At 40.4% G+C, this 25,484-nt stretch overlaps 1 protein-coding gene across 1 annotated transcript in view; it reads right to left on the reverse strand.

The window, feature by feature from the left end:
• Positions 1-24,135, reverse strand: part of arap2 (ArfGAP with RhoGAP domain, ankyrin repeat and PH domain 2) — a 181,467-nt gene extending 157,332 nt beyond the window's left edge. The window contains exons 1-7 of the mRNA XM_023966122.2: positions 23,812-24,135; positions 18,140-18,966; positions 16,045-16,127; positions 11,138-11,214; positions 10,756-10,820; positions 7,420-7,746; positions 5,844-5,913 (exon numbers count right to left, since the gene is read on the reverse strand). Coding sequence (XP_023821890.1) covers positions 5,844-5,913; positions 7,420-7,746; positions 10,756-10,820; positions 11,138-11,214; positions 16,045-16,127; positions 18,140-18,930 — 1,413 coding nt within the window. The 5' untranslated portion in view covers positions 18,931-18,966; positions 23,812-24,135. The remainder of the gene's footprint in view (positions 1-5,843; positions 5,914-7,419; positions 7,747-10,755; positions 10,821-11,137; positions 11,215-16,044; positions 16,128-18,139; positions 18,967-23,811) is intronic.
• Between the last annotated feature and the right edge of the window lie 1,349 nt (positions 24,136-25,484).

Genomic DNA, 25,484 nt, shown 5'->3' on the forward strand with positions numbered 1-25,484 from the left:
CATCTGAGAATCACAGTGTGACACAAGGTATCTGCACATATCCAGTGAAGACGGTGGAAAAGGTAATTGGGAGGTTTTTTTCAGGTTTGATAAGACCGTTTCTCAACATCAGAGATTGAAGGCAGACAGACTGATACTGAAACCGATCCCTGATCCTAAAACCTCATCTCCCCTTTGGCCTTCTGTCCACCCTGAGCTCTTCTCCAATTCCCCATCCTCACATCCCTCCACTTCTCCTCTCACTAGCTGGAAACCAGGCTTTTGTTTGACAAACACATGCTCACACACACACACACACACACACACACACACACACACACTCACACACAAACAACATAGCTTCAGAACGCTTTCTCCAAAAGTCAATCCCAGCATTGACGAAATCAAGAGAAAGGCGTAAATGATCAGACAGATTGGAGAAAATGCTGCGGAGGGGACGAAGTAAGACGAGAGGATCTGGTGACTCTCCCACGCCGCCTCTCCGAGCCCTATGATGACATCACAGTGAGACCTTCAAACTGTGACAGCGATTAAGTGCGCTCAGTTCTGTCAGGGACTGACAAATCCCAGAGGATCTCAGACTACAGAAGAGGTTCTTTTTGGCTGTTCAAAGTTGGAGAACAAGCATGAGAATGTTTGGAGGCTTTTTTTTCTGTTGAACAGATAGTGGAAGAATAACAACTTTACCAAAAAATGGCCATGATGTTTTTTTTTTGCCTTGTAAGTTCCCTAACCTACTCCCCTAAAGGAACACTTTTCACCCACATATATAAAGATAGAATATTTTGAATTTTCAACAGTATTTTTTTCTATTTTATATACTTTATAATATAAATAACACCAAATCTAGGCCCACACATCACCCACTTTTTGTTCTCTATCAAATTCAACATTTATTTTAGAGTGCTGCTACTTTGAAAACTGAAGCAACAATTAGCTAATTAGTATAAATACATTTATGATGACAATCTAATTAAAAATTCACAGTTTTTTAAACAAAAGAAGCACAAGTGCAAAGAGAGGCACTCGTGTCATGTTTAAAACACCTGCCGAAAGAGCAGAAAGTCTCTTTTTTTTTCTTTTAATAGAATTTTCCGTGTCTTTATTTTCAGAAGCCATTATTGAGGCTTTTCAAAAATCCACTTATGTTGGTAGGGAAAAAAAATTACAAAAACCCACTTAGGCTAAAGTTATAACATTTCTGACCTCCATAGCAAGCACATTTTCAGTCAAGTAAATGAGATGTATTTGGACGCCACTTTTGAAATCTATTGATCTATTCATTTTTATTTGACTTTATTTATAAAAGAAAGATTTACTTTAAAGCAATAGAGAAGCTTTGAATGAAAGTCATATTTTAAAAAGCATAGCAAAGTTCTACAAAATATGTACAAATATGTATTTGGATCCAACAGAATAAAATGGAATACCTTGAAATCTTTTAAAAGCCAGACAATATTTCATTACCAAAAATTGTAATGAGAAGTTCTTGACACTAAAATGTGTGGAGAACTTCTCTGAAACTCTAAGGTATCTCTTTGCTAACAAAGTCAGCTAGCATTAGTCCTAAGGAGAAAAAAACTATTACATTTAATAACTTTTTAAATGACATACACTGATTTCCTGTCTCTTAACATTGTTGTATTGTTAATATTTAATTAAGAAAAATTGGCAAGTTACCTCCCCCCATTTTACTCCCCTTCCATTGATTACTTGAAAAAGACATTTTTAAATTTAGTTCATGTAGTTTTGTGGCTGAACAACAACTATGCAACGCCTCATTTCGTAAACACTTCTAAATGATCTATAAAGTCATGACTATTTTGTTCTGTCAAGCAAAACTTTACATTAGTAAAGCCAATATGACCAAATCAGCAGATTAGCGTTGCTCGAGTAAGAGGTCAAAGAGTTACGGTATGTCAAAGAGCGGGTGTTATTTAGGTGTCGCCAGCGACATCTCCGCTGTTAAACACTTAAGCAATTTCCTGAAAACTATTCTAGGCAAAAAGATTTTTTGGACCAGAAAGATTCCCCTTTTTTTCTTTTAGGTTACTAAATATGTAAAAGCGTTAGATTTAAAAAGAATAAGGAGAATTAAAATGTGACAAATAAATTAATTTGTTATCAAACCCTTTTGAATCTGAAATGAATTGTGAATCCAAATTGAAATGGGTTCAGTAGTTTAGCTGTGATACTCAGCTCTAGCTGCTAGATGGCATCATGATGACAATCATAGACACATTTATAGCAGTGCCACATAATATAAATAGGATTTTTGTTTATCTGTGGGGAAAATACAAAGTAATTGCTTTCTAAATTAGCCTTATATTATTATTATTGGTCTAGTATTTCATTTTTGTCAACATGCAAGCACCTTATAATATTTTTATTAACATTTATATGTGTGCAGGCCAATTATGTCTAAGTTGTTAAAAATGTGCAGATATAATAAGAAACAAGGACCACAGCTATGGCGATCGGGTGACCTCCGGTCTCTTAAGTGTGTGATTCATTACGGCTGAGGACGAGAGACTTGGTCCAAGCTGCGAAAAAAAGTTTTCAAACTACCCTTTACTGCCACTTCTTGGAATACATCACCGCCTTAATGGATTAAGAAAACAACGGATATTTGCATGGATATATCGTTGGGGAGTATCCTGGCTCCCTTTCCACTACCCATCGGATGGATGGTCTTCCCTTTATTCCAAATATACTAAGGTAACTGATTCAACTGAACTGGTTCAGTTGAATTCTTCTGAATGTGGACAGAGCGTTACAGGTCCACGATCTTTTTGAGACTGCTTCATCCGAGGAGACGAAAGACGCAAAAAAAACGCAAAAGCACTGAATACAAACTATATAAAGAAATGGGTGTATTTGGGTGGTGGTTAAATACAAGGGTTGATGATTTTGTATATATATTTGTGTAAAATTAAAATAACTATGTAACTGGGAAAAACATTTCTAAGTCGCACTAGTTTGTTTTGTGTAAATAGAAGGACAAAAAAGAAACACACAATAAAGAAGGAAAGAGGAGCCCTGTTTTCTTTGTAATTACTCCCATTTAATGTCGAGTGTTGCACATTTATGGCTCTAACGCTGAAGCTCTGTGAGAATTTGCCAACGAGATGCAAAGCAATCTTATGTACCATGAAAAGTACAAGATCTCTGCAGCAACTACTTCTTTTTCTGACATGCTGCTGAACACTGCTGGGAGACATTCTTGTAATCTTTTTGTACCTCGTTGCTAACCCTGTGAAAGTGGCACGGGAGGAGCAGAGTCTCAACTGGCTGCACCGAAGGAAGAGTTACTGAGAGGCGGCAGCTCAGCCTTCCCATTCAACCAAAACACTACGGAGCGTTCCTCCGTCTCAAAGGGCACAGGGTCTCCCTGGCAGAACTTCAGAAGCCTTTAAAAAAAAAAAAAAAAAAAAGCCCCCCAACAACAATCCCTGCCTGTTGACACATGCAAGAGTCAATAAAAGCCAACTTTCATCTTCAAAACACTGTACTCCCACCGCTGATAGAGTCAAAGGGTGGACTAAGCTGGCCTCCCTGCTGATGCCACCCCGCTGTTGACGGAGCGTGTCCTGATAAATAAAGCAGCAAATGTGATGGAAAGAGAAAATGAGACGGAGACCCAGAGGCAGCCAGAGCATAGAGGGCTATAATTAGTGTGTGATTAATGAGCAGACGTCAGACAGGTCCCACATCATTGATTGTGATGTTGTGCATTGCTGCTGCGGTGAAAACAAGCTGGCCTTAGTAGGGAGGCTTTGAGGTCACTACACACACACAGAGACACACACACAGAGACAGGCGCACACACACACAGACAGGCACAGTAGCCGATCAAACAGTCATTAGGAAGGAGGTGCATCACAACAACTCAAGAATCCAGGACTTATACAAATGCACAAATGATCACGGGATTTTCATTTTTGTCTATTTTCAAAGGTTACACAGAGAATCAACGTTTTTTTGTATTTGTAATGAAACAGTTTGAAAACTTGGAGACAAAAATACCAAAAGAAGACACCCACAGTATGGCCGATGGTTACCTTACTGTGGGTGACAGGTCGTAAAGCTAACACTTAAGCTTCCTCCTCCCCTCTATCACCTTTGTGTCTTTTATACTTGTTTTTTATGTTTTCACTATGTGCATGTTTTTATTAGTATATGTATTTTAGATGATAATTTAATTGTAAATGTATATTTTTAATTGATGCACTTAATTGATGTTTTTAGGTTTTTAGGTTGACAATTTTTAACACCTGTCCGGGGACTACGGATGAAAAATAGCCTTTGGGCTAATTCTGGTGCATTGCAGTGATGCTTTTAATGTGCACTGTCCCTGTTAAATAAACGAATAAATAAAAAGAACACAGAGCTAAGGGAGGCGGGCGAGCTGCGGGTAAATCATATGAATATTTCCATTTTTCAACCCCACAAAACCTCCGTACTGCTAGTGCTGTTCAAGTAATGAGTGCAAACATCTTTTCCCCATTACAAATGGGGATAATATACAAACAGAGTGTAGTTTGTGGCAGTGGCTCAGGTGGCTGAGCAGGTCGGCCAATGACCAGAGGATCGGCGGGTCGATCCCCGCTCCCCCAGCCAACCGTTGTTGTGTCCTTCACCCTCCCTCCATTGTGGCTCCACTGGTGTGTGAATGCATATGAATGTCCCGGGATGGTCAGAAGAGCAGTAAGTGCGTACTGGCAGCCACGTCTCTGTCCGTCTGCCCCAGGGCAGCTGAGGCTACATCAGTAGTTACCATCACCAAGTATGAATGAGGAGTGAATGAATGATGGATATACATTATTAGTGCTTTGATCATCCGGAAAAGCTTGGATAGATCTAATCTATTGATATGATCATTATTGGCAGTTTGTATGGGTATCCCTAGGGATTAATGTTTCACCTGTACAACCCGTCTTGAGCGAATTTGCGCGCGTCCACTAAGGAGCCGGTGCGCGCACTTCACTAACTAGGGTGTGGCGTAAAGGTACCATACGACGGCATCACCCGTACATCATAAGTCTGTGTAACTTATATTATCCTAAAAAACACTACAACATATTTATCACATGCATGGTGATCGTATGCTCCATATACATGATGTCCCTTAGGTTGGCCACAAAGACAAAGGTGACCCTTCACCAGCCCAAACAACTTAAAAAAATAAAAAACATCCCATGCACCCGTACAGGTAAACCCCTTAGTACGGGTGCATGGAATTAAGGCATTGACATTGGAGATTTAGATCCGGTATTGACATTCTTTTGACTACTGTAACTCTTCAATAATGTAATTCTAGCAAATTTTGAAGCAAAGAGAGGTGTGTCTGCAATCAACATAAATCAGCTGGTTCACAGTGTTGCTATAAGTCAAAGTGTGTGTGTTAAACTCCATCACCTCGCCTGCATTTGCGTCTGCATCATCCTCTGATACAGCTCCCACACCAAACCAACTCATTGATCTCCTCCTCTCATGATGACACAGCAGCTGCTAAGCCAACTTTCAAACTGTACTGTCACAGAGGGGAGAACAGATCGGAGGTGTGGAGAGGGAGAAGTGCTGACGAAAGCATTTAGAGGCGAGCCTTTTCTCCGACTCATTTTCCCTCTGTTTCTCTTTCCTCGAGCTCTGGCCTGCTGCCAACATCAATGTACTTTAATGTAGGTGGGGAGTGTTGACCCACTGACCATGATGCAATGTCCTTGTCCATCCCCCCACCTCCACCCCGCCTTTTCCTGTCATGATGCTGTACTGATGACAGTGAGAACGAGCAAAAGAAACAAACTGCTGCAGACAGAGTTCGGAGACAGAGGAGGAGTTACCTTCTCGTTGTTGTAGTAGGCCAGACTCTCACCATCAAACCTCACCCACCGCCTTTGAAATACACAATTTCTGCAAAAAAAAAGAAGGGAAAACATACTTAAGAAAGCCAAAGATTTTCGTTTTGAAAGCAATACCTTCCCTAAAAGTAGAAGCAAACTCCAACAGGTTGGTAATCTGTCCTGCACAGGTACTCATATTTCATCACCACAGCCACCGGCTTATTAATGTCAGGAATCGTAGCAATAGCTGTCAGTTATCATCATCCAAATAACACACATTGTGACACGTCCTGTTTGAATATTCAACAGCCCACTGGCAGTTGGCCAAACCCATACAAATGAAGGAGGCTGCGAAAAGGAACTAAATGATTGATATTTCTGGTTTGCAGTGATGGGAATACGTGAACTAATTACTCTAAAAAAGATAGGAGGTCACGTGGCTCATTAAGTTTGTATGGAGCCAACTGGCTGCTGTCATCTTGGCCAAATATAACCTCACTGGTGCCAATTTTTTCTTTTTTAAAATCGGTGGGCCAGCTCTGCCCGAGAGATGTTCGTAAGGAAACAAAAAGTATTTTTAACTTGGGGCTGACATGATAACCTGACCTACGTTATTTTTATTTTTTATACAGGATTCAATACGGAAGCAGGGAGGGGGAAAATTAAAATTTGTTGCACATGACAATTGTATAAGAATCCTTTGTGTGTTTCTTCATGTCTCTGTCTATAAAGTTTTGCGCTGCTGCACCATAAACTGAAGGGATTGTTTCTACGGAGACGGATGATTTATCATAGCAACCCCTAAAGGGAGAAACCAAAAAGTAAAGAGGCTGCAAAGCGTATTTAAAAAAACAATGTGAATGTGCATTGTGTTGTTACCAGAGTTTATATATCTGAACTTTGGTAAAGAACTGACATCACGTCAATCAATCAGGAACTCAAATGTGGCCCGTTGATGTAATGAGCGGGTTGAGTCCAAAACCAACATGGAGAATCTGATCATTCTCCTTCTGCACCTTAATTATTTTTTTAGGGTATATTAAAAAAGGAGGAACACACACAGCTGAATCAGAATGGTCTTTAGTGGTCACAGCAGAACATGGAGCTTCATGGAATTGCTTTCACTAGAACTTTTAAAAAAAAGTTAAGAAAAGATATAATATTCAAAATTTTAATCTATGACATAACTTTACAGCCTATGAATCCCAAAATGATGCTCTGATAGAATTTAAGCCATGTTTGCAGTTTAGTTTTTTACACATTTTCTTTTGACAATTGCTCCAAAAAGGATTTTAAAATAACAAATTCAATGTTGTCCTATTTTCCTGAAATCATTTTGAAAAAATATAAAGATTGGGGGTGAGGTTTAGAAAAAGACCGCTATGCTTAAAAAATATTGCTTTCTAATTGAAGCATTGACTGTTAATTCTTTGTTTTTGGCTTTTTTCTTGGGGGTGGGGGTCAGACATGGTGACACGTTCATTACGTAGGTGTAACACCTTAGTAATAAAGATTAGGAAAAAAGGACTGAGAAAGAAGATGGAGAGTAACTAACAGAGACAGAAGTCAGTCTTACCCTTGAGGTGACAGCTTGTCAAGCCAGCCCACTCTGAGCCCTGCTTGTTTGGGGCCTCTATAGAAGCATGCGTATGGAGAAATGTCAGGGTTTTCATTTTTGGTTGCAGTCGCTGGAGCATCTGTAGACGCAGAGTAGAGGTCGCAGTTCACCATGACCCTGGATTCAGCAGCGGCTGCCTTAGCTTCCACGGATGAGGCTAAGCTTTGTTCTGAACAAGCCACCGGCAACATGCCAGCGCCCTCCTCAACAGTCGAGTACTCGTCCTCACAGGGGGATGGTGGGACGGGTGCAGGAGGTTCACAAACTTTGTCCTTGGATTTTTTTCTGCAAGATTAAAGATGTTTGTTACCATCATGTCTGTCATTTATACTGTGGGATCACAAATGTATGAAAACCAAACCATGATTTAAATTCAATGTTAATGTGTCATACCATGGTCCAAGTGAATACTCAATTCTTTTTGGGAGCAGGGTGTTCGTGAAAAAGTGATAATGGACATTGATAACATAGAAAAAAGAATCTCTTGCAATAAAAGCGATCCAGGAAACTACTTGCAGACTTTGTTTCTTTGCTTTTGCTTCTTAATCTGGACAAAAACAAGCAGTAAGAGGTGAACCTTTGCTCTGAAATGATGCTTTGTATCACTTTTGACGTTTATGTACCACTTTCTTCTGCTGGTTAGTCATCATACAGTAAGTCAGCACAGGTTCAGTAGTCGTTACCATGACGTGTCACACTGCGTGTCAAAGAGTCCGCTTCTTGTGAAAACCGATTTAAACGTTACAAGTAACAAGATGAAAGTACTAATAATTGATCTAACATTTGTTTTTGTCATAAGGGACAATGGTATTCGCGGGATAATGTCCTTCAAGGTGTCCATTATCAGAAATTTGCGAAAGACAAAGAGGCATAAACGATATAAAATGCAAAACAGAGGACTGTTGCCATCCCTTACAGTTTGCCGTTCACTTTCTGCTGTGTCACTGTTTTTGCTAATTTTTTCAGTCCAACTTTACTTTTTTTTTTTGCAGCGCATCGTGTTTTGCTTCCTGATTGGTTGTAGATCTTGTCTGTCAATGTCCTCCATGCTGTGTTCCTTTAAATCACATGTGTCAAAGTCAAGGCCTGCGGGCCAAATGTGAACCTCCATGTAACTTTATGTTGCCCGCGAGAGCATTAAAGTTTTTAATTTCTTAAAATAAATATTGGTGTTTTTTTTTATTCATATCTAGGGGGAATCAGACTTAAATATCAGATTGACACTGTCCATATAACCTAACCTGACAGAATCAAATTTAAAAGGATTTTTGCTAGAGTAACAAGCAAAACATGTGTTTTCTATGCAACTCTAATTATCACTTTAAAAAGTTATGGTGAATAAATGATTGTGATGATAATGAGTTATTTAACAGTAAGGAGTACAGTGATCCCTCGTTTATCGCGGGAGTTGCGTTCCAAAAATAACACGCAAAAAGTGAAATACGTGAAGTAGTCAGCGTTATTTTTTTTATTATTTTACAATGCAATACCGAACTATAAAATGAAACCAAAAATCAAAACCTGTTTTAAAGCCAAAAATTTGTTTAAAACAATAATTTTAATTTAGTAATACAAGGTTGGAAACATTCGCGTATCTTCACAGTCCCAGCTGTGCCTCTTCGTCCTGACTCCGCTCCGCTGTAGAGTCTGTTTCTACTGAAGGCGCTGGAGTCTTTCTCAGAGAGCAGAACATTGTTATGGGTAGTTGTTGGCGCCTTTTCTTTTCCTGAGCAAGAAGATTTTTATAAACGGATATGCCACCTTCGATTATATTTGAGAACTGCAATGAACGACTCATCAAAGGGTCCTATGCTTGTGCCGTGCGCTGAAGTGCAATGCACTGTAAATATATCTGTACTGTAAAACAACCGTGAAGCAGTGAAGCCGTGAAAGATGAATCGTGATATAGCGAGGGATCACTGTAGTTACATTTATTTGTCATTACATTTAGTTTTATGTATAAGTTCTATCTGGCCCTTTGAAGACAGCTACTATGCTGATGTGGCCCTCAGTGAAAATGAGTTTGACACCCCTGCTGTAAAGAGTGCGTTCAGTTTGTCACATTTACATAAATCTTCGATCGGAAGCGGATCTATTTTTTCATTCTACAGTATTGAACTTTTTTTCCCGTGAAGGTTTGAACTTTATGAGTTTAATCAAGAGAGAAAAGTTTAAAAATATTTATATCTTTCTGATAAAAATGCATAAAGTTTTTGATCAGAAGTGTCCCACCTGAAAGAACTTCAGGACTTTCAAAAACCAACTCTGTTTGTCAACAGCTCAAGCGTGTAGCGTCTTCACACAGGATCAGTTGGATGTAAATATATAAAATAATGGTGCAGATTAGCTTAAAAAAGAAAAACAGTGATGATACCACTACTGAGAGCTGCAGTCAGAGCATTCGTATGTCCAGTGGGACTTGGACTTATTTCTCCAGAAATTCAATTCAAACTTTGGAAAGTCTGCGTTTTTCTCAGAAACCTAAGCCAATAACCTTTGAGCTGCTGCAGTATAATTACCAAACAGAGACCACGAGTGTGGCATTGATCTTCACATTTAAATCTCAGCAAGGCCGATATCCGTGCCTCCACAAATGTCAAACTGCTCTAGTGTAACAAAAACTCCCATCACAAGGAGATTGAACAAATAATTGGACCCATTTAACCCCGACTGTTCCGCTTTTGAGTGGAATTTGGAATCAAGTTGAAGGTATTTGGGGGCATTTGTGGTCAAAATCCTACTCCATTTATTTTCATTTTTTTACTAACGTCCACCAACTGCAAACTTTAAAGTCCACGCCGATCACCTTTAAATCTATTGTAAAAGCATTCCTAGTGGTCTTTTAATTATCATTATGCTGCTTTTAAGCAAAAATGTAAAACCTGTGTTGTTCACTGGGACATACTTTCCGCAGAGCGACAGTAGTTCATTAAAAATTCGCCTCGGAGTTGTGGGCCAAACTGTTGGCGGGAGCCTCCCTCCCCATTGCTAGGAGCTCAGAGCGAGGAGCTTGGGGCCAGCCTGGCATATTTTTATGTGAAACATAAGCTCTCTTTTAAATGGCATTTTTTTTGCTCCTGATTTGCAACAATTGGAATAAAGAAATATTCAAAAATGCAATTTTAAAAATGCAATTTTAAAAATGCAATTTTAAGCCTAACTCCTCTCTCTCTCTTTACAGATGTCAGAAAAATGCCGCAATTAATGTTATAAACACCAAAAACCAGAATATAATTGAATTGGGTCAAAAAATATTGAATTAGAAGAGATGATACCAATGTTAGTAAACCATACCTGTGTTTTTTCTGCTTTAGGTTGACCTTCAAGCCTTTCTGCAGCCCTTCTTTAGCACTTTGGACCTGCAGATGCAAAGGAGATTAGCATCAGATAAAAGAGAAGTGTCCATCTTTCAGTCGGGCTCTGTTATTGCACTGCTGCACAAAACCGTGTTAACTCGAGCGCGGGAGCTGACATTTCTATTAACCTCAGAGGGCAAAGTGAAACATGCGGATTTTCCACTCTGCTCTGTGTCCACTGTGACATCATTAACACCGAGAGAGAAGTTCAGAGCAGCTGTGGCTGAAACAGCAAAGATGGCAATGAAGATTTGAGAAGTGTCGTTTCCTCTTTGGTAAGCTGCTTATCACAGCCGGAGTAGGAGTGTGCGCCGTCTTACCGGGGCCGTTTCAGGGTTGTTGTACAGGAATGTCTCGCTGTAGGGAGCAATGGGAGTCAACTTTCTTTCAACGGGAGCTAAAGAGAGACAGAGAAACGACACAATAGTGGTTTTTTCAGAGTTGAAACATGAAGACAAAACAAAAAAACATCGTCTGAAAGCATAAAACACATGCCGCTTGAAAGTCAGCAGCTTAACCGGATTGTTCCAGTTAAAATTTAATTCACTTAGATGTTACAGTGCTCTTTCATTAAACCAACTCATTGATCTTAATAAATGTGTCAGCTCTTGATCCATGCAAGCAGAAACCAATTAAATTTTGCTTGAGCGCGCCTATCTTTCTGCCTCGGCCCTCTTCCACGCACTAATGGGGATGTGATCATCCTCGGAAGGCCTCAAACGGACGGGAGTCTGTGCCAGGGTTGCTTCTCTTTGTTCCTTCCTGCAGGAACGGTGGAAGCAAAAGATGAAGGAACACACGAGAGGCTGAAGCCGTGCGCTATTAGTCTTGAGACCTGGGGCCACCCTGCGTGGGCTGCTGCCTGTCACTGTGAAAAATGACACTGCTGTTTTTTCCCCTCTCTGGATTTTCAGAACCAGAAGATGCTGCTGCCGGGTGAGGACGACGTCAGGACACCGGTAGAGGGACCAATGCACACTGAAAAGATAGAAGCTGTTTTCAATCTGTTGAAGACAACTTCTCCAAGTTCGTGGACGAACCCTTCCAATAAGTGCAGGCTGTTACAGAGGAGCAACAAGGACGTGTGTTGGGATTGGTACTTTTTATGATAAGGTCAGTGACCTTGATAATAGAATGCGCTCGCACGCCGTCTTTTCTCTCAGCGGACGGGCTTGGTGGGCAGATAGGAACCATCAATCATCTTCTATCAGCCAACCTTCAGGCCACTAGTGAATCTCCCCGAGGCCCCGTTGGACTCTGCTGTGCCGTTTCCCTCCCATCTGCATCTCGCCGTCCTGCTTTTGTTTCCTCTCAGATGGCTCTTTATCAGCTCTTGACCAGACCTCCCGCTCGGCGACCCTCCCAACGCAGCTCTGTTCTCGGTGTAAAGTCATTAGGGTTAAAGCTGTCGGGGAACTTTTTCTTTTATAATTCAATGTTGAGCGTGGAAAGTACTAAACTGAAAAGTTTTTTAACTTTTTTTTTGAAAAATTCGATGAAAAGACAGAATTTCCATTCAAGTTCAGTTCTTACATTCCCATGTTTTAACAGAGTTTACACATTTTCACCAATGAAGTCCATTCATTCATCCTGTTTCTAAACCCAATTAGTCCCCTTTGGGGTTACATGGTTACTGGAGTCTATCCGTGCTACCGTGGGGTGAATTGGGGGCTACAGACTGTCAGTCTAGGGACCCATTTAATTCAATCAGGAATTTTCAACATGTTGGTGTGACATTTTCACATCGTCATTGGCGACACCTCAACACCACGCTCTTTGACATACCATAATTCTTCGACTGTTGACGTGACCAATGTGAATCCGCTGAGTCTGACGCAGGAAAAAGTGGCTTTTCACTAGAGCTGAAGCTCTGCTGTTAAAGAGTTAAAGGTTTTCTTTTTTTCAAGTGAGAACTCCTTTCTATCCTTCCAAAAATGTAAGGAGCCATGGTTTTAATGAAGTTACTCCATTAATGTTCAGACAATGTGAGTTAACTTGATTCTACGAGGTACTGGAAACATTCGTCAGAAAGTTTGTTCCATATTGACATGACAGCATCACACAGTTGCTGCAGATTTGTCAGCTGCACATCCATGATGCTGATCTCCCGTTACTTCACATCCCAAATGTGCTCTATTGGGTTGAGATCTGGTGACTGTGGAGGCCATTTGAGTCCAGTGAACTCATTGTCATGGTCAAGAAACTAGGCTGTGGTGTTGGCACCATGCTCAATTCTTACTAAGGGGCCCAAAGTGTGCTAAGAAAATATCCCCCACACCATAATACCACCACCACCAGCCTGAACCATTGATACAAGGCTGGATGATTCATGCTTTCATGTTTTTGACGCCAAATTCGAATCCTACTATCTGAATGTCGTAGCAGAAATGGAGACTCATCAGACCAGACAACGAGTTTCCAATCTTCTATCGTCCAGTTTTGGTGATTCTGTGTGAATTGTAGGCTCAGTTACCTGTTCTTAGCTGACATAATTGACACCTGGTGTGGTCTTCTGCTGCTGTGGACCATCTGCCTAAAGTTTGGAGGTGTTGTGCGTTCAGAGATGCTCTTATCGATTGTAACCAGTGGTTATTTGAGTTACTGGCTGGAACCAGTCTGGCCATTCTCCTCTGAACTCTGGTATCAACGAGGCATTTTTGTCCACAGAACTGCAGCTCACTGGATATTTTCTCTTTTCTCAGACCATCCTCTGTAAATCCTAGAGGTGGTTGTGGGTGAAAATCCCAGAAGATCAGCAGTTTCTGAAATACTCAGACCAGCCCATCTGGCACCAACAAACATACCACGTTCGAAGTCCCTTCAATGACCCTTCTTCCCCGTTCTGATGCTAAGTTTAAATGGCAGCAGACCATCTCTACATGCCTAAATGCATTAAGTTGCAGCAATGTGATTAGCTACTCAGAAATGTGAGCAGTTGGACAGGTGTGCCTAATAAAAGGGGCCAGTTTCTGCTTTTGTTTCCAGTCTTTTTCTTATGTGGCCAGGGAGTGTAGTTTCCAAAAATACTAATAATTGTTTTGTTGAAAAAGCAGGAGTCCATGTAGAAAAAATTTGAAGAGGATTTAAAGAATGTGAATGGAAAAAGTTACATATGTTAAGGGGGAAAACATTGAACCAGGCAGTAGTATATAAAACCACTTACAGTTCTTTGGAAACTCACTTTGCGTAAAGAAAATTGCTTCCAATGTAAGTTTTCCTTTACTGCATTTGTCAGCAAATAGATTTTTTTTTCCTTTCTACAAAACGTTTTAAAGGCGCCTACTCTCTCCCCCCCCCCCCCCCCCCCCCCCCCCCCCCCCCCCCCAGAGAAACCTCTCAGAATTTGGCACAAAGAAAGAGCTCCTCTTTACTTTGGAGTTTTTGACTTCTGACACGTCTGCTTCATACCACATTTCTCCCCATCAAAGTGCTGCTCATTAAGGATTGTTCTACTGGAGACTTGACGCGCTGCCAGGTGAACAATGGCTGCGAGCGGGTGGTTGTTCTTTTTTTTAACCTTCTGATGAATCACCCAGAATTTAGGCGGTGTCATCTGAACTCTGCTCGCTTTCAAAACACAGAAAAACAGTCAGCTCCAGCAGACAAAAAGAAACTCATAAGTCACCAATTAATGTTGTAGTGGAGGGAAATAGAAACTTAGTTCTGATGCAGCATTTGACAATCCCTTCAAGATGGTGTGTGTGTGTGTGTGTGTGTGGGCGTGTGTGTGTGTGTGTGTGTGTGTGTATGTGTGTATATATAAAATTGTGATTGTAATTGTGAGTCAAACAAGTTCCACATACAGGAAAATGAATACTTCAGTCTAAAAGGTAATTCAATTGAGGATTCAAAGAGGAGCGATTCTCATGAACTCTAATGTTAAAAAGTAAACAAAACCTTTTGAATATTTCTTTTTCATCTAATAATGAGAACTTTGATTGAAGTGTTTGGATGTTTGTTTGTAATTTAAGTCAACCTCTTGGTTTTACTAGTTGAAACTTGTCTGTATGGTTGATAGGTGGTGTAGCGGTTAGCACTCTCGCCTCACAATAAAAATTCTGGCTGGTTCCAACTCTGGCTGGGTTCTTTCTGTGTGGAGTTTGCGTGTTCTTCTTGTATATCTGTGGGGTTTTTTGAGACTCCAGTTTCCTTCCACAGTTCTAAAAACATACAAAGTAGGTTAATTATCGACTCTAAAGTGTAGATTAGGTGTAAATGTGTGGTTGTCCCGAATGGACCTCCACCTTTGCCAAACAATAGTGGAGATAGGCTCCAGCAACTCCAATGGTATCCGTGTTTAAAAGCATTTGAGGTTTTCTTTATTGACAGGTGAGGGGTCAGGTGGAGTAAATTCAAGTCAATAAATCCACCCAAAAGTGTCCATTAAAAGCTTTTGTGCTACTGTTATCAAGGTTAAAAAAACATTTGCGGACATGGTTGTTCTTTTGAAAGAATAGAAACTCCGCCTGCGAGCTTTAGCCGAGTAAAATAATCCCAACTTTGCACTTCTGTGATGAGATTCGTAACAGAGAAAACTCTTCAGAAATTCTCAAGTACAAATCCTGAGCTCCCCTCATCCCTTCTCAGAGGGGTGGAAGGGTTCTTCTGTTTACCTTTGGCCTAATTTGCTTCCTCTCTGTTCCCCCACAATGCACTTCACCTTTCTGTTTACTCACACTATCCGTTTCCTGTCAAGAAGAGCATTCCGGGGGACTCTAATAGTAAAAGCCTCTGTTATCAGGAGTGAGAGGAGGAAAAGGGGGTAAACTAGAGGGATATCTCATAAGTATTATCAAAAATTAGCCCTAAAATTGTTTAAAAAAAAGTTCCAAAAAGCCTAAATAAGAACAGGCTCAACCTTTTTTGCACAGATGGGATTCAAAAGTGTTTGCACGTGCTGCCAAACAAACTTGAAAAGTTAAAACAAGCTGGGGAAAAAACTTTTGACGGGCTCCGCAACAGGAATACATAGTGGGGTCTTACAGAGGGACAAATAGAAAGAACATATTCCCTGTGAGATGAATGATTTAAAAAAAAGAATGTTTAAAAAGAGGTGCCAGCTTCTCCCACGACACATCCTCCCAACGCCCCCCCATCGCACCCACGCGCCATCCTGATCCTCTCCCCTCGCTTTCATCCAGGCACACAGCAGCTCCGCTGACTTACACCGCCCAATGAAATATTCATAGCCGAGATAAAGCGGATGCAGCTGAAAGGCTGTGTATACCTTTCTGCGTGCCGTTCGCACCGGTGGGACCATCGGAGCCGGTTAGCTGTTCGCTGTTGGTTGTTTGTGCAGGCGGAGCGCTTCTGCACAAGGGGGGGGGGGGGGGGGGGGGGGGTTGGTGGATTAGAATCAGCCGTGCAGCATCGGGGAAAAAAAAAAAAAAAGAAGTGAAGGCATCTGAAGTGACAGATTCACAGTTTTAAAGGCTTTTTAAAGTCCTACTCATCTTTTCATCCATTTTCCCAGTGGTCTTTTAATTATGGTAATGCAGTTTTTAGATAAAGTTAGGACATAGTTTCTGCAAAGCAGCAGCAATTGATAAAGATTCAACTCCAAGCAATGTTGGAGCTATCCAGCCGTACAGTTTTGAGCCAGATGCCAGCTCGGATGAGGAAAACAAAGACGAACGTGGATGTATTTGTCTGCAAGCGGATGAGTCAGAAGGGAGCGAAGCAGGGAGCTTGTGGCCCACCTCGTGCATTTATTATAAAACAAATACGCTCATTTTCAAACTGCATTTTTTTCATCTGCCTCTAAATTAACAATAGTTGAATAAAAAGATACTCAAAAATGCATTTTGAGCGTAATTTTCTGTAAAAATGTCAAATAAAAAAGCAGCAGGAACATGTTAAAACCAATAAAAACAAGATTTTCATCAAAGTGGGTCTTTAAAAGAAAGTGACTTTAGAGGCCAAAGAGCAAAATTGCAAAGAAAAAAGAATATTAAATTTATCAACAAAAAACATTAACTTCCTTATAATTGCCTTAATGATCTATTCTCATCTGATCCAATACTTACCACAATTTCTGATACCTAAAGTCATAAATCTTCTCAAACAACATCCTCTCTTCAGTTCTATGAGTGAGTTTATGTGCTTGTGGGGACTAACATGTATAGTTAGAACATTCATCATTGTTCCTGGTCTACGCAGAGTTAAAGGCAGTTTTTAGGGCTGAAACTTGATCAAATAGCCACATTTGGGGCAAAAACTGTCACTTTTTATATTATAATGTGATAAAGTAACAAGTTTTACCTCTCCCGTTTTGATTTACAAGACATCCTGAAGTAATGGCTGACTGCAGCCACAAGAGGGAGACAAACGCCTTCAAGACAACACTTCACAAGCTGTGAGAAAGGAAAGGTAATTTTGAAATTCTATAAACTTACAACATTTAGAAAGCCCCTTAATCATGAGCAACACAGTCATATAAGGTGTTAAGTGTATAAAATGTTCTGAGCAAAAAACAAAGCATCTGCATTTTTCTCATGACGGAGGACTAATTTAAAAGAATTCCAGATTCAAACTGCATTTCTGAGTTTTTTTTTAATGCAAAATATGATGGACCGGGAGCAGATAAAAGCCTAGCAATTAAAAAAGCTCTATTTTTTTCTGCAGCAGGTAGAATTTGCAGGCCAAAGTCTCCCAGCTCCACTCTATTCTGATGCATTCATTTGCTTCTTTTTCCTCATCCGAGCTGCCATCTGGATGAAAACTGTACGGCTGCATGGCTTCATTTTCGCTCATCATTTCTGCTGGAAAGCTAATGTTAGCTTGGGGTTGTGAGCGTCTGTAATCCAGTGGGGGGGGGGGGGGGGGTAAACAAAGGAATGCTGTGATATCAGCGGAGGGTTACTTCCACACCAACAGGCCAGCCCACAACTCGGAGGAGAATTTATGATGAACTCCTGCCGCTCTGCAGAAACTAGGCCTGAAAGATCAATACAGGTTTTTTTTTTTAGTTTGGCTTAAAACAGCATGATCATAGTTAAAGGACCACTGGGAATGCTTTTACAGATGAAATGATAGTTGGAGTTTGACTTTAAACGAATAATAAATAGATCTGATCAGCTAGATCCGGGCTGCTCATTCCTGGCGCTGGAGATCTACCACCCTGCCTGTTTTCCAGCTCTCCCTGCACTGCTTCCTGCTGATCACCTGGACCAGGCGTGTTCATTCAATCAGAATGTGGAGACATCAGATTGAGCTAATCAGCAGCTAGCAGGACTTGGAGATCTGGAAAACAGTCAGGGTGGTAGATGTCGAGGACCAGAAATGAGCAGCCCTGGGCTAGACAGTAGGATGTGGTGCAGTACCTGTCCTGAAGCACTAGAGGGTTTAGGCTGGGGATTTCAGGAACAGGTCGGTGTCTTAACTTGTAGGACCAAGTGGGCCTTGGACCCGAGCGATGCTCCAGCGAAGGCTGCATCTCATAAATTGAGTTTTCAACCATTTTCAAGTCGTCCCTGCTGACGTCGTTGCTCGGCAGAGGGAAAGGGGCGTTAGCCGCAGGGGGCGCCGCGTCCACAGCAGTGGACAGCTCTTCGGAAGACACCTCCCCATCTAAGGAGATTTCAGAAGTGGACGACGACCCGCTGCTGACTGAGGATATTGAGGCAGGCAGGGATGTCTGGATGTTCTGGGGGTTCCGTGGCGCCGGCTGAGGGAACGGGGCATGCTGGCTGCCTGGAGGGTAAAAAGAGGTTTCTCCCAGTCCTGCCCCTGCAGGCAACGTCTGACTCCCTTCAGATTGGGGCTCCCTTTTCTCCTGAAGCTGTTGGCATGACATGCCCCTCTTTCTGTCCTTCAGGAAGACTCGTCTCGGGTAGGGCATTGGCTTCCTCTGGCTCCTCGCGGTTTCCAGATCTCCCCGTTCCTCTTCATCGCCGCTCAACTGTTTCAGGCCTAAAACCTCCAAGCTGCGAAGGATGCGTCTACGGTGGCCTGTTGGGAAAACGTTCAGCTCAAAGAGCCGCTGGTCTGTGAGCTCCTTACAGTCCTCCACGGCTCGGTAGCCTGCCTGTTGTAACTCGGACGTGTACTGAGACAGGCGGAGGGCAGATAGCCACTTTGCAACCTCCCACCCAGGGTCGGGGGGATCCGACATGGTGATCTAATCTGACATCCAGATTAGGAAGATCTTCTGTTGGCACAGAGAAAAAGCCAATTAAAGCCACAGTAACATTTAAAAACTCCCTTACCACGCATGTAGGCATGATCCTGTATATTAAAGAAGACAGTAGATTAATCATATTAAACTGACTCAATGTGAGACCAATAGAGCTTGGTTTATATAACATAGGAAAAAAGATCAATTAAATTCATTTTTTTCTTAGAAAATACTAAAATGATAAATCAATCTGATGAGTTAGAGCAGGGTATCACTGTCAATATCTAAATTGACACTTTCACAACAGGATTTGATTAAACAAAGATTCATTTGTATCATGTTTGTTCTTAATCTAATTTTGATCACTTATAACATTTTATTTTTTACATAAACAGTGCTTTAAGCGAAACAAAAGCCAAACTTACACAGGCAATAAAATAAAAAAAGAAAATGCAGCCAAAGAAAATCGAATCGTAGATTTGAAAAGCAGACATTGCGTATTCCAAGTGATGCTTTAAGGTTTTTAGGTTGACGACAGAGGAAAAATAGCCTTTGGGCTAATTCTGGCTCATTGCAGCCATGCTTTCAATGTCCACTGTCCCTGTCAAATTAATTAATAAATAAATTCTGTGCGTGTATTTATGGCTATTTCCATTTCCTTTGAAGACAAAATAGAGCAAAAAAAACAAACATCAATTTATTTGATAGGCCATTTTAACCTAAACTTTAAAAAAAATATATATATTTTCTCGGTTTTATTTTATTTGTTAGGAAAAATAACAACAAATCCAAAAAACAAAAAGCTTAATTCACATCACTTGTGTACAATGAGGTTTTAGATCACGGATGGGCAAACCACGGCCCTAAATAATATCAGAGAAGCGTGATTTTTTTTTCTTTTCTTTCAATCTGGTCACGTCATTGAGAGCCGCATCAAATGGGACATTTATAGCACCCTTCTGCAGTCTGTACATCTGAACCCTTCTAAAAATCTCCATCAGATGGAGCAGAAGACAGTGTTCCCTTTCTACATCGCTGTTCATTTTTCTCAGTCTCACGAATTGTTTTAGTGCGACTGTGCTGCTGCTGTTTTCTGTTCTGTGTCCTAACTGGTTGAAGACCTTGTCGATCAATCTCCACCGTGCCGAGTCACCTGAACAGATGCATGTAGCTCAAGTCGTGACCAGATCTTTGTTTTCATTCCTGGATTATTTTTTTGTGAAGGTTTGAACTTTGAGGGTTTAATCAAGACAGAAAAGTCTGAAAATGTTCATGTTGGTCTGAGAAAAGTGTGTAATGGAGATCACGGGTTTCTTCTTCACGCATTAGTTATACAACGTAACTCCGGCAAGAAACGACCGTACTGATGAACTAATGCAGATATATTCCAGCTACAGCAGACGTATGGCGTTTCATCGCTGCCATAAAGGGAAAGGGCATAAAGACAACTGAGCGGGCGTATTCAGGAACTGAGTGAGGAACCTCACAACCGCACCATACAGTGGTCCTTCGCTACATTGCAGTTTACCTTTCACGGTCTCGCCGTTTCGCTGATTTTATTTTTGTGCAGTTTTGCATGCTTTGTTTTTTGTTTTAACTGCATCTCGATTGGCTGTTTAACTGTGTGCCTTTACAGAATGTGTTTGCCAAACCTACTTAATCTTTAATCGCAATTCGGTTTTTTACAGCCTTAAAATACTGTAATCCTACTTTGCGGGTTATTTTTAGACCGTAACCTCCACAATAAACAAGGGGACATTGTACTTCCAAGTTCACGCAATTATGTCACAGGGCAAATCATTAATTTATTTATTTTTATTGTTTGTTTTTTTATTTATATCACAAAGAAAGATGGAAAACAAAAACTCAAGTTTTGCGTTTAACCATTTTACCAGAGCTGTAGCTCCAGAGTGAACATTCTTTCGCCCATATCAAAGAGCGTGTGTTATTTTGAGGTCACCGGCAACATCTAGGTGTTAAAGAGTTAAACAAGTAAGGGTTAATGGCCGACGAAGTCTGCATTATCAGAAATTAACGCACGCCATGGAAGCCTTTGCTTCCGCGAAGTGCGTTAATTCTGATAATGCACACTTCCAAGGCCATTTACCCGCCTATACCATGGTCACTTTCAAAAGAAATACACATTCAATCAGTTTTTAGTACTTCGTTTTTGTTGGGGGTTTTTTCGGTTTAGATCGCTATTTTCACAAAAAGGGGACAATTTGTTATGTGGAGTGGCGGGTTGTCAAGTTACCCTGACAACCCGCCTATCTGACCTCTGATCTCGACAGCAGCGGCAAAGGAAAGCGACATCTGCAGTCAGGACCATAAATACTGTAGCAATTTCTGGCATGGTTTTTTTCTATTTTCTCAGCTTAATGATGGCTCTTTTCACCTGCATGGAGAGCTCCTTTGACTGCATGTTGTCTGTTCACAGCAAAATCTTCAAAATGCAAGCATGAGTCCTCTAATCAACTCCAGGCCTTTTATCTGCTTCACTCATAATGACATAACAAGGGAATTGCCCAGACCTGCCCATGCAATAGCATGGAAGTCAATTGTCCAATTACTCACAAGCCCATTAAATGAAGGGATTGTGTTTTAAAAACGCTTTAGTTTTTCCCATTTTTATGCAATCTTTTTGTTCAACCCATGGAATAAAATCTGAAAGTCTGCACTTCAATGGCATCTGAGTTGTTTTATTTAAAATTCACTGTGGTAATGTTCAGAAACGAAATTAGAAATGTCTCTGTCCAAATATTTATGGCCTGAGTGTATATATGCTGATCTTTCCGATGGGTTGAATAAAGATCAGTTCAGAGAGAAAGTTCACCTCTTACAGTTTGTTTTAAAGAACCCAGCGCGGCAATATAGAACATTTCAGCTATGTGACCGGACCTTTTTTTTTAGCTGTTCATTATCACTGTGCATCATCACCTTTTAATGCACACCCAGAAGCCAATCAGAATCGAGAATTCACCTGGACCATGGTATATAGACTGATAAAACACAGGATGAAAAAAATTCTTGATTATTGCTAAATACCATTTTTTAAAAGTCCCTTGTGTTTTGTTTCTGTTATTAAAAGGAAACATGAAATACCCAAAAGTAAATGGACCAGAGATCATTTCAATTTCAACTAACTGATTTTTTTTTAAATCTATTGAAGTATTGTAACATTTATGGTTTCAAAAGTTTACATAAAATTAGGACATATTATTAAACTCTCACTTTCCTGTTTCAGGTTTAATATAACTCACCCTGTCTGGGTGAGAGGTTTTAATGAAACTATCAAAGAGGAACAAAACATGGCATTTCAAAACCTTTATGGAGTGGAACCAAATATATTTATAGATGTCTTTACTTAAAAGTTGAACTTTCTATTTTAGGGTTTTTGGCGCTCTAACCTGCTTATGCTAAAGCAGCAACAAACAGAAACTTATAGTCCCTTACAAAAAATGACAAGAAGTGTTGCGAAAATGCAAAAAAGAAGAAAAGAAACACATTTGCAACATTCTTGCATGAGGCCGAAGGAAACAGCAGAAGCAATGAGGAAACAACAGCTGTGCATTTGTGATGTCATCCGTAAAAAAAAATGCATATAAGAGTCTCAGGATTGCTCTTCTCCCTCCGTTTCAAAGCATCTTTGGAACCTAAAGTTGAAAACGGAGGATGCTTTACGCTTTTATCTCTGGCCTCAACACACCCTGAGAGGATTAAACGTTCACACCGCCTTTATGGTGGTGTGACATGTCCACTTCTCGTTTAGGTTTGCAAATTCACTGCCCTGAGAGGGCCAGAAGTGTTACTTCTCTTTTCGAGTACACTCAATTTTCTTGTCTGCCAAGGAAGTACAGACGAGGTCATCAACAGAAGCAGAAACTGACACTTTTTTTATATATATTTAGCATCTGTTTCTCTTTTCTTTTTTATGATTGCATGATTGATTTATCTTTCTTTTGAACCGAATACTTTTCACACCATGCAAGTGAAGATGTGCAACACATGCAAGTGTAAAAAGGAAAAGAAAAAAAGTTTATCCCTGAAATTGTAATTAGAGCTGGTTTCAGCTTCAAACAGGCCGGGGCGTGTGCTGGACCAACGCCAAGGCAGGCAAACAGAAAGTTCTGCCTTTGAGCAACAAATAAAGAAAAAAAGAAAACAGGATGGTGGGAGTGTTGATTTGCTGCTGCAGCTGCTGCCAGGCCAGGACACACAGATCAATAGGGAGGAAGAGGAGGATGCTGCAGCTTTATCACATGCATGACAGCTGCTTCTGTCCCCCATCTGCATAGGTGAGGATGCACAGCAGCAGCAGTGAGTCACAGCATGCACGCCTGTGCCTGCACGTAATAAAAAATAAAAAACCACTCCCTCATAGTTATGAGCATCTCCCTGAACAAAGTCCAGACTGTGCTCCTCTTCTTCCTGATTTGAGGACTCAGAACCTGCAGCTTTTATTTTGAAATCTCATAAGAAGCAAAACCCCTCAAAGTTCAGGGGCTTTTTGAAACGTGTATGCGCACTCATGCAGAACATGTTTACCTACCGTACTATTATTAACATTACACAATACTTCCATTTACACGCAACTATGGCGTGACATTGGGTCTGGACGTGGATTTATCACTGTATGGATTTTCCCATTATATGCTTTAAGGCCCCTATGTTAAAACAAAACTTAAGACAAATTAATAATAAAATGACGGTATAAGTCTGTTGGTGTGGTGTAAAAGTGCCCAAATACCCCTTAAACTGCCCGTCAAGAGGCGGGACAGTCTGACAAACGCGAACTTATTAGCGAGTACTTTAGGAAACGCACGTGCTCAAATTAACGCCCCCCTCCTTAACTAAACAAAACATCGCTAACGCTCTTACCTGGAAAGGTTTAATATCCGTTTGAGTCCAAATTCCGCTTAGAGTGCCAGAAACCTCACCAGAACCCTTCACTCCACGCCCACCGACACAGAACCTGCCGCCGCGTTAAAGTTCCGCTTGTGACGTTAGCGTCCTGCTGCAGTTTCAACGGGCAGGTCGCCTCCTCTTATCTATATGAAAACGCGGCTTCCAGGCACGAGCCCCGCGGAAAGAGCGCCGCGCGCGCCTGGCACGCTCAGCTGGAATTCGCGGTGTTCAGTCGGCAGCAAGTCCCAGCTTGATGCCTGTGAATGTGATCAACACAAGCAGGAATGCTGCTGGAAGGGCAAACTACCCGCACGCTGGCTTTTATTACTTTGAAAGCCTCTTTTCACGCATTACTATAAATTATCAAGACTTTTGATAATTTATAGTTTTAATATACATTAAAACATTTTTACGTGATGAGTAAACAATTGTAAATATAATACATGATGTATATAACTCCTTCCAACTATATTGTTTTTTAGTAAATAAGGCAATAAAAATAACGTATTGCCTTATGCAGTAATAAACTAAATCAATCTTTTTAAATCAAATTCCTTTTATATTTTCCGGCCAAGCATGTGGTTAAAAGAAAATTGTGTTTTTAACATGTCCTTGCGACATTTTTCAAAAGATGGTCATTTATAGACAAAATTTAGCTGAAAATTGCATCTCTTTGTATTTGTTTATTCACATTGTTGTCAATCGGCATAATCATAATTAAAAGATCACTGAGAGCTTTGACAATAAAGCTAAATATGTTTGGAGTGGGACTTTAAAGGTCTAACAATGACACTAAGCCGGTGTCATTTCAAAACTCCATCTATATGGGGAGATGCAAAAAAATTTTTTTTTGTTTTTCAAAGCCAGGGACGAGTTTAAAAGAATGAGGGTTAAAAGATAAGGATTAAACCACCACTAACACGTGCAAGAATCAAATATTGCAGTTCTTTAAAAGGCCACTGGAGGCTGTTAGCAAAAATGGAGCAATTCCCTCAGATGCCTATGTTTAGAAATAAAGAAATACTCAGGTATACAATTTTGAGCTTAATTTTATTTTATAGGTGTCCTCTATCGTCAGACAAATGCCACAAGAACATGTTCAAAAGACCAAAAGCACATTGGAGTGGGGTCCTTATTCATGAACTTGGTCAAAGTAAAGATCTTAATGGATTTGTCTTTTGTCTCTTTGCTCTGGTCTTTAATATTGAACCAAAAAGAGCAACCCCTGCCACACAAAAAAGATTTTGTAAATATTTTTTGCCAAAAGTTCCAATTACACAAGCTGTTAAATACCATGGTTTAGTATCCTATTTTAATATCCTAAATTAGAGATTCACCACTATGCATGTTTAAATTTTTTATTTTCATTTTTATGTTAGTAACTCCTTAACCTGCCCATATGGAGTGAAGTTACATATAGCAATGCTCCAGTGCTTGTAAGCTCTTCGCTAACACAGACCTACATAGCTAAAGCTCAAACACAAATTTTTCCTATTAAAATACTTTTTTTATATTTTATTAGGATTTATTTTTAGATAAATAATAATAATAAAAAAAATTCAAAGCATTTTCATGGTTTGGCATTTTCGTCAGATAGTTTTTTTGTTCAAACAAGATGTAAAAACTATATTAAAGAGAATATTTTC

The sequence above is a fragment of the Oryzias latipes genome, chromosome 18, assembly GCF_053564925.1.
Source record: "Oryzias latipes strain Hd-rR chromosome 18, Olatipes_Hd-rR_3.1".
Classification (NCBI taxonomy): Eukaryota; Metazoa; Chordata; class Actinopteri; order Beloniformes; family Adrianichthyidae; genus Oryzias; species Oryzias latipes.